Raw genomic sequence first — 10,010 nt, 5'->3', positions numbered from 1 at the left:
GGAAAAGAAACATTTTGTGTCAGTACTGTTGAAGGAACAAGGATGGGAATAACATAACACAATGTCTAAGGTCTGGCAAGCAGGAGTGAATTTTGCATTTGGACCATGAACATTAGGTTGGAAGGGTCTAGGCATTTGTCCAGATTGAGACCAGATGTCCCTTTGCTTATACAGAACTCCTACTTACTGGTATCATTTATCAATAGAACTCAAATGGAAAGCTCTCCCGGAAAATGTTATGCTTTAACGTCTCCGCTACATTTGTTAGTGGGAGGTGTCAGACCGGTCTACCTGGTGTTCTGAATATTTTCAGAAGTTCTTTTCTCAGTTATTTCCACATCTTTCCTGGTAAAGGATACTTTCAGGTTTTTAATTCCCCTGCTTCTGCATCCTCAATTCATAGCTCAGAAGTTGTTGTTATGTGTTTTGTTGTTGTCTACTTGACGTACAAATGCTATCCATCACATGCTGCTGTTTCAGCTTCACGCAACAGTTGGTTGCTTGCCTGCCTACACTCATCCCGTAGGAAAGCAAGCAAAATAGTGAGAGGTTTTTTTCTGAGTTGCTTTGTCAGTGGTGATAATAGCAGTTATAGGATAATCACGCAATTATGGAAGTAAATAGATTTTGATTTAATCGGGTCTCCTTAGTTAATGACATTGATTTATCATGCCAATAAATGTGAAAAATATGCCACTATGGTGATAAATTACTTCTGCTAACTGATCGGTGTTACAAATTGCTGTTAGTATAATGAGTTACGTGTGCTTTTTTGGACTGCCGTTTCATATTTCTGCATCAAAATGGTAGGCCGTGTCTGGTTTGTGATTAAATTCTGTTGTGACCTTAACACAAGGGTCCATTTCTGGTTGTAGGGCTGTGTTGTACTGGAAATGCGGATGGTTCACTTCAGTAAATGGAAATGGCTAAACACAAAAGCGCAGGACTGAGCTGCAGAAGGGGATGTTCTGTTTTCCACATGAGGATTCAGGGGTCAGCTTAGGCTTGGTCCTGCTGACTGCTGCGCTTCTAAAAGACCATGTTTGATGATTCAGAGGAATGGCTTGGATTGTAGCCCATACCTGTGTGTTCTGTGAGTAATGAAGACTGAGTTTTGGTTGTAGTTGTCACCTGAAAGCTAACATGGTAGCTTTCACATCTGTGTTTTCACAATCACAAAATAGTTCTCTCCAAGCTGTCTCAAAAAATGCTTCGTGTTGTTTGCATCATCACATATCTCCAGTGTTTGTTTCTACTGAAAATCAGAAAAATATGAAACATACTAAGAAAAGGGAAAGGGAAGAAAGTCAGGGAAATTGAGTCAGTACCTGCAGAGACTGGGAAGACAGGTAAAGAGAACAGCAGAGATTGTAACAATTTTGAGATAATAAAAAACCTTTTCCTTTCTCTTCATCTGCACCCTGGAATAATTTTTTGCCTAAGGGACAGGTGCTCTGCTTTAGAAGTCGTCTGTGAGCGGTGGTCTGCCCCTTTTTTGATCTCAGCTGTGTACAGCATGTGTCTTTTTAACCCCTTTTGTGTCTATCTCCAGAAGCAGCAGCTGTTTTCAGGGAACAGGACTGTTCCCTGTAGGCATGCTACTGCTCTGGCTCACCTTGGTCTACCTACTGTGCACAAACCCCGGTATCCTGGGGAATCTCTAGCCGATGATTCACACCTTCTTTCCTCTAAAACAATGTATGACAAATGAGTTTAAAGTAATGTGGGGTTTTTTTTTACAATGAGGTTATTAGAAAACAAACATTGTTACATCTGAAACATCAGGTTTATTTCTATAGTTGCTTTTTAAAAAGAGTTGTAAGTGCTGTGAACTCAGACTCAATTTTTAGGAAGTTTAGATACAGTCTAAAAGATGTCTCTTCTTCCCACCTGCTTGTGTGCTTTGGGGATTAATATCTGAGATGATATCTGAGAAACACTGAAAGGAAATGTTTCAAAAAATACCCTAAAACTCTCCGACTTTTCCAGTTGGAACCAGTCTGTGAATGGTTAATGCCTATTGAAAAAAATAAAATCACCTGGCTTTGTTGTATGTTCAAACTAGGCAATCGCACACACTGGCATGAACTTACACCTCATATGCCAACCTGAAAATTACTCATAAAATGTGTCCTCCATGCCACCAACACAACAGAGTAAGAGAACGTGAAGTTCTCCTTAATTAGTGACCCTTGGGGTTACATTCTTTGAAAAACCCTTAGGTACATTTGTTAAGCAGTGTAACAGCAGCGGTATATACCTAGCCTCTGTTAGAAGGAGGAAGGGGAGTGGGGGGTGGGGGATTACAGTGGATGGGTGGCATAATCGATATGAAAGGCTAGGATGTGATCAAGGGTTGTACAGGTGTCCTGGTTTCGGATGGGGAGAGCTAATTTTCTTTTTAGTAGCTGGTACAGTGCTGTGTTTGGGATTTAGTACGAGAATGATGTTGATAGCACACTGATGTTCTAGTTGTTGCTAAGTAGTGCTCTCTCTAAATCAAGGACTTTTCAGTTTCCCATGCTCTGCCAGTGAGCAGGTGCACAAGAAGCTGGGAGGGAGCAGAGCCGGTACGGCTGACCTGAACTAGCCAAGGGGATATTCCATACCATGGGACATCACGCTCAGTATATAAACTGGGGGGAGCTGGCCAGGAGCTGCCGGTCGCTGCTCAGGGACTGGCTGGGCATCGGTCAGCGGGTGGTGAGCAATGCTATTGTGCATCTTGGGTTCTTTTCCCCTTGGGTTTTATTCCTCTTTCATTTTCTCTCCTTTTCATTACAATTGTTGTTGTTATGATAATAATATTTTATTTCAATTATTAAGTTGTTCTGCTCTCAACCCATGAGTTTTACCTTTCCTCTGATTCTCCTCCCCATCCCAACAGGGGGGGAAGGGAGCGAGCGAGCAGCTGCATGGTACTTTGTTGGTGGCTGGGGTTAAACCACAACAGTAGGGAAGAAAGGAGCTACCTTAAGGGGACCAAGGTGGGAATTAGTTGTATCTTCCAGTATCTAATGGGGGGTTACAGTGAAAAGAGAGCTCAGAGGCAAATAGTAGAAGAACAAAAGCCAACAGTCCCGAGTTACAACAAGATAAATTCCAGCTGAACAAAAAATGCTTCCTGGTGAGATTAGCACAGCCACTGGAACAACTGCCCAGGGAGGCTGAGATGAATCTCTGTTCTCAGAAATGTTCAGTCCTTGTCTGGACAAGGCCCCAGGCAATACGAGTTATCTCTGAAGTTAGCTGGACTCTCATTAGGCAGCTAAAGATTTCCAGAAATTCCATTATTCTAAAATTCTATGAGGTTCTATAGCGAAATAACTCCAGCTGCTCTGTTTTGCTGTCCCCTTTGCATTTTGAACACCTTTTTCTTCCCTCCTCACCCATCTTCTCCATACATAGCCGGAGTCATTGCCTGGAGCTATTCTACTCCTAATCAGCTGAGAAAGGAGTTCTGATCCCCTGACTTCACCTGAACAAGGGAACTGACAGTGATAAGAGGTGGGTCCCTCTGGTGCCCTCCTGCCCCACCACCCTGCCCACCCCTCTCTCCTGCTACTCCAGCCTGCAGAAGAAAATCATGCTCACCAGTGAAAGCAGCCCTTTAAAAGCTGATTTCCCATTTATGTGACACTCGTGGGGCTTTGTAACTTGCAAGTACTTACAATGCCATGTTATTTTGTCTATTGTACCAGTGACACTGGGGCATGCTTTTGTTAAGTAAATCTTTCTTTCTTAAATGTTATTTATACTTTTATTAAAACAAATGGCTTGCAGTATGTTCTGATCACAGAGAACATGTTACATCTACCAGTATGCACAGTACTTGACGTTATTGATCATACAGCACAGATTCTCCTCTGTTACATTGAGTTCATATGAGTCAGGCCACTTACAATGTTATTGACAGGATATTGAAATGACAGCACATAGATGTATTTTTAATGTAAGTAGTATGTGTGGGATGTAATTTACAGGTAAAGGAGAGTGACTGTTAGATTATCTTCTTGAAGCAGGGATTTATTCTTCACTATATACGTAGAATACCGTATCCTTTATGAAATTACCCTCTAAGTGAAGGAAGTTTCTCTTAATTATTTACAATCAAATCTATATGTGGCAAATTAATTTATGAAGTAATATTAAATTTAAGACAAATCATGTAAGGAATTAGCTTTGAGAATGTTCTTCAAATAGCTCTACAGTTAAAACATGCTGTCTGGTAATATTCTTGTCCACGTTCTGGGCTGTTTCAACTTCCATTAAAAGTCTTAAGACATCGTAAAAAGGCTTTAAAACTTTTAATTTTGCACATAGGTGGGTCCCGGGAACAAGCCCTGCAAAAACCAAACCAAACTGAAACCTTAATAACATCTGGCAAGGGCTAGTTGGTGCTGGGAATAAAAAATGCGTGTGAGAATAGAGTCATGCTGTACTTTCTGTAGAGAACCTTGGGAACACGAGCGGCTCTCGTAACATTGGGAACTACCTCCCTAATCCTACCAGCACTGCAGCTGTGAATTGCACATCGTGCCTTTTAGAGGCATGCCCAGTATCCAGCTTTTTTTTTGGATGCTCCTGTGTGCTTCAGGTGACAGGACAATCCCTGAGAAGAATTTTACTGCTTTTGCCTTAAGATTAGAGTCAAAGCAGAAGCAACCTTTCGCTTTTTTCCAGTGCTGTATTTGTTACTCATCGGGGGCAGTCTTTTGTGTCAATCCTGTATTTCAGTTTTTCTCATGCTGTCCTCAGCTCATGATCTTCTTTTCCTATCAGTGAGAAGGAAAAGGAAAGCTTTAAACATGTGTCTGTTTCAGACATCAATGGCCATTTTGTCATTAGTATTTTAATGCAGAGCTTTGAAGATCAGTGGCTTGAGTTCAGGCCCGGAGTCTCTTACTCAAGCCTTGAGAAGACTCGGTTCAGACTCCGTGGTAGTTACCCAGACTTGCTGGGTTGCTGAGGGAAGCCTGTCAGCCAGGCGCACCTGGCCTGCAGGGGCTTTGCCGACCTGTTTCACTAATGCTGGCCTGACGGATCCCGTGTATGCTAAACTCACTGGTGCTTTCGAAACCTTACCGCTAGGTAACGTCTATAATGGCCTTGGGATCCTGCATTTTCTTTTTGATCACTGTGATTTGAAGATACGCAGCGCTGCAGCAGGCATTCTCAGTTCTTAATGGGGTGGAGAAATAGGTGATACGCGGATTTTCACGTGAAGAATAGCGCAAGCCAGTTTCCCGGGCAGGGCTGAATGTGACTGAAATCTGGTCATCGCCCCAGGGCTGTGCCACTAACGGTATCAGCAAGGGCGTAACCTTGCAGCGCTGAGGTGGATGGGCACATAGGCAGGAGGCAAGGTGGGCACTGTTGAAGAGAGACCTACATTTCACTGTCATTGGGTGAAAGAGAAGCCAGAAAGAGCAGTACACTGCAGTGCTTAAAACACCTCTCAAACTGCTTAACGAGCTGTTCTAAGTTTTCTTTGCTGCTTCTTGTCCAATGCTTTCTGTCATGCAAAAATGACACGTCCTCGGTAAAGGCAGGCAGACCCTTGTGAATTCTCTTTTGGGTTTTTTGTGATTTGTCTTTTTTTAAACAAGGCGGGCTCCTTTCCCCCTTCTTCGTTTTTATTTTAATATTGAAGTTATTAACCATTCATGCAGCGGGCAAAAGTGTAGTGCTGTCAAAGTGTAAGTTAGACGAACAAAGCAAGAGTCTCTCCTCTTTCAGTTATAGGCAGCTCAGTGGTTAGTGGCAAAGGAGAAGGTGAAAACGTTGTTTAGCTTTATATAAATGGAGGGGGCTGAGAAAAAAATCTGGTAGAATTCCTTACCTTCAGGTCCTAGAATCACTGAAGTGTTAGGAGAAAGGGATTTCTAGAGTTTTTCTGGTCCAAACCATTACTGAAAGAATAGCTGTTCTAGCTAGGAACTGATCCCTTGGAAATGACAGCAATATTTGACAGATAAAATCCTAGTCATTTTCTGAGGAAGATTCATCCTTTTTCCAAGAAAATGATGGAAAAAACCAACAGGGATGAAATACACTGCAAACAGTGTCTGTTACTGCTGGCGTACCGTTTAATTTAATTCTGCGCAGGTACCATGTGATACCATCCCTAGGCCGTAGTCTGTAGGCCAAAAGAAAACAGAGGCACTGTACAGTTTTTGTGAATTGAAACCCAATAGAAATAGACTTCTAAAAAGTAAAAGGTTGAGAAATACTGGCAAAATACATCTTCAAGTATGCTTTATTTGCAGGTGATTAAAAAGATTTTTAGGCAAAAAAACTAGTCAATCTCATCCAATACATGATGGAACATGATTTAGTGCCTAATGCCAGGCACACTGGAAGATGGGGATACAGGACCAATTATGCAGTTTTTGACGGATTACATGTGATTATATGGTCAACATTCATATAGTAAAAAGACTTGATACATACGTATGAAGAATTATAAGCAGTTAATATTTTAACAATAAGCAGGAGATATTGTAAGAAAAAGAAGGGTGTAAGGGAATGGGGAAGCTACAGACATCTTAGTAATATCAGAAGCCATAGACATTTTTTTAAAGACATTAGCTTGTTCCTGCAAATCACTGCACTCTTGAGAATACTATTTGCAATTTAAAACTTATCTAAAACATCACCAAAAGGAAACACTAATTCCTATTTTTTTTAAAGTATTTTGTATGAAGAATCTTGCAAAGAACTGAAATATGGCATGGCCAAGAAACATGAATTACCCACCATTTCAGAGACTTTGCATTCATCACATTTAAATACTAGGTGTCTGATTTCGGAAGGTCTCATGCAAAATCCAGCTATAAAAACTCACCACAGAATATTTTCAAGGATAAAAAGCTAATGTTTTTTTAAAGCTGTGACAGACATCCAGTTGTGAAGGTGAATTTTAAAACTAACGGTCCACATTTTCCAGAGGACATTCAAAAAGACATTATTGAACTTTCTGTAAATGCCCAGCTCTTGTCTGCACTTTGCATGGAATAGTTACCAAAGCTGTAACTTTGGACAGTTAATGGAATATATCACTGCCTGGAGTATTGCCAGAGGTAACATCATTATCTTTCCATAACTGCATAATGAGAATTAAATGATCACAAACCAAATTCCTATTATGAAATGACATATTTTTTTTCTCATGTACAATATATATATTCATTTATATTGAATATAAGTCCGGTACAACTATCACAGTAATGTGCTGTAGTGGTCTTTCATAGTGAGAATACTGCCCTAATCACCTTTAACATGCAAAGCTTGGAAGAACCAGAAATTCACAGTAAGTAGTACAATTTGTATATGCATTTTCTGCCACCCTAAAGTTAATCAGCACACTCAAGACTGTTGCTTATTTTTCCTATATGTTTGACAAAAGCTACAGTTCTATATACTGTACATTCACAGTGGGATACCAACCCCCTGTACTTTCTGCAAGAAGGATCAGGTTGCCACTCTCCATCAGAGTAAACATTCTAGAATTTAATATAATAAGCTTGTGAACAGTTTGTCCTAGCTCGAAGTTCGGCAGTTCAGGACTTGATAAAATTCTCCTTTTCATCTCTCTGAAAGGTTTCTTGCTAGCGCATTTTGTAGTCATTAGATACTGACATTTCACATAGCTGTCCTTTAAAATCCAAGTCTACTGTGAAGTCCAGGTCACGCTGTAAAAAGATTTAAATGTAACATGTGAGTATGACCGTAAGTTCAGTGTATGAATTCAGTTACCAGTGCTTGAGTTGAAAAGACCTGCAGATTAAAGAGATACCTACCATGGTTTCTAACTTATTTGGGTTTTTAATGTTGCTGACACTGGAAATGAAGGCTATAGGGTGTGTAATAGCATTCACCATACTATCTATGTCTAGGTCATATTAGTGTATTCTTCGTAAGGCTGATTTACTGTCCTGGTTACAACTAGGAAGCTTCTGAAATGCTCTGCTGTCGTATCTATTCTATAGCCATTTTTTAAGGGCATCCCCCTTTGAGATGCTCTTAATCTAGGGTAACGGGGTTTCACCCTAGCAGTTATTCCAGAGTAGATCTTGGAAAATTCCCACTGTAGAGAAGCCTTCAGTCATTCTTTATCTTACAGTGACATATTTTCCGGAAAGAGGCAGTACATAGCCCCTACAAAATGGACCTGTCTCTACAAGCTTTTGAAAGACTTCATGTTTCAGAAGAAGAAAGTACTAACAAATCCTTTTGAATTGAGGTAGTCTCTCTGTCTTATGATAACTATCAAGAACACATTAATTTTAGCACCTAAATCTGCATTCAGGTGCTTATGGTTGTGCAAACAAATTTGAAATATTTTCTTCATTTTTCCCTAAAAGAAAATTGATACATTCGACCCAAACCAAAATGTTCCAGTCCCCCAAGGACAACATAAAAGTGTGAAACAGACTGTTTTCCTCTACTTTCACAGCAAGCAGTAGCTTCAGGAGTAAATGTGTTTGAATGATAAGTTTATTTTGTGTTTATTTCTTCCCTGTATCAACACTACTATGAAAACCACATCCAATCTGTATTTGGTGCAAAAAAAGGAAAAGTAATGCAAAAAGGGAAGGCAATGAAACTGAGGATTTGCTGCAGTCAACAAATGCAGTATTTCAACAATTACAACTGCGTGGATTATAACAACATTATTTTAATGGGTGTATGTTGTAGTAGAAAATGAAGAGATTCTGCTCAAGGTTTTTGGCAGAAAATGGTGGCACCGTTTCTCTGAGAGGCTGTACTTCTCATGTCTTGTTCTTCTATACAGGCATAGTTTGTTCATTAGACCATATCTCATGGTCTCCTTACAAGTTAAAAGAAGCACTGAATAACGGACATACTTGGTGTATGCCCATAGCAGAGAAATTGAGGAAGTTTTCACCGGTCATGACAGTGTGGTAGCCATCATGCTTTAGCTTTAGACGTCATCTGTATTTTCTGTGGAAAGCCACAATTTTTAAACCACCATATCACTTGATCGGTGACTTCAAGTTCATTTGTTCAGTGAATTCATACAGATGTTCAGCTGAAATCTGTTACTTAATTTCCTAATCTTGGGCACTGGGTGGGAAATCTGGCTATACGTGTGGAGTTGAAGTACATACTCTTGATAATCCTGTGCTGGCAGGAAGGGATCTTACCCCTGATTTCAGTGACAGTATGAAGAGACCCTTGCCTACTTGTGTCATTAAATGTGAGCCCAGATGATTGCAGAGGGCAGCTGACATCGTGATGTTCTTGAATTACTTCTTCCTTCCCATGCTATCATATTTGCAGGCTGATGTTCTGTAACATTAGCACTGCATTATCATTGCTGTCACCAGCTTTGGTGAAGCTGTGACTAGAGCTCTTAGGAACAAACATGAACTTAGAGCCTTTAGTGTGTTTGTTGCTTTACTTACATGGATTTTATTTACTGTTGTTTATAGTTTGTGATCGGTAGAGTTGGAATTAGAATCAGTGATGCTAACTCACCACATTTTTTGCATTTGGTTTCATAGATATAGTCCCATAGATTTCTTCTCCTCGTCTCACAGTTAAATAGTCCTCTAAGTAGAAGACAGTTTGCTTCCAGTGAGTATAGGGAGCATCGGGTGCTAAAAATATATATATATGGGTATTATTTATAGAAATTGCATTTTTGTCTTACAAATCAAATCAAAAGACTTGGGAACAACTAAAAAAAACCTTTCTTCTCATAGAATGCTTTAACTTATGTACTATATTAGCAAACATGCTTTACAACAACACAATTATATTGATTGTCAGTTGGTTGTCTTTTGATTTTTACTGGAATATGTCAGCTGTGAGTCACACCCAGCAAGAAGGATTCCACAAAGCAAGTTACTGGCATAATAGGCACTTTTTTGATGCTTGCCTTTCAACCCACACACATTCAAATCGGGGAAGTCTTTACCACTAAGTGCTTTGAAAGTCAGAAGTCTAAATTAGTTCAAAAAACAATTAATCAAAACCATGAA

The 10,010-nt window shown here is 40.0% G+C and overlaps 1 protein-coding gene across 1 annotated transcript in view; it reads right to left on the bottom strand.

Moving 5' to 3' along the window:
* Positions 1-6,071: 6,071 nt before the first annotated feature.
* PRMT8 (protein arginine methyltransferase 8) overlaps positions 6,072-10,010 on the bottom strand; it is a 74,085-nt gene continuing 70,146 nt past the window's right edge. Inside the window, exons 9-10 of the mRNA XM_040596295.1 lie at positions 9,505-9,626; positions 6,072-7,694 (exon numbers count right to left, since the gene is read on the bottom strand). Of these exons, the coding sequence (XP_040452229.1) occupies positions 7,611-7,694; positions 9,505-9,626 (206 nt within the window). The 3' untranslated portion in view covers positions 6,072-7,610. The remainder of the gene's footprint in view (positions 7,695-9,504; positions 9,627-10,010) is intronic.

The sequence above is a fragment of the Falco naumanni genome, chromosome 5 (genome assembly GCF_017639655.2).
Source record: "Falco naumanni isolate bFalNau1 chromosome 5, bFalNau1.pat, whole genome shotgun sequence".
NCBI classification, from domain to species: domain Eukaryota; kingdom Metazoa; phylum Chordata; class Aves; order Falconiformes; family Falconidae; genus Falco; species Falco naumanni.
This window is presented reverse-complemented; position numbering and strand designations above follow the sequence as displayed.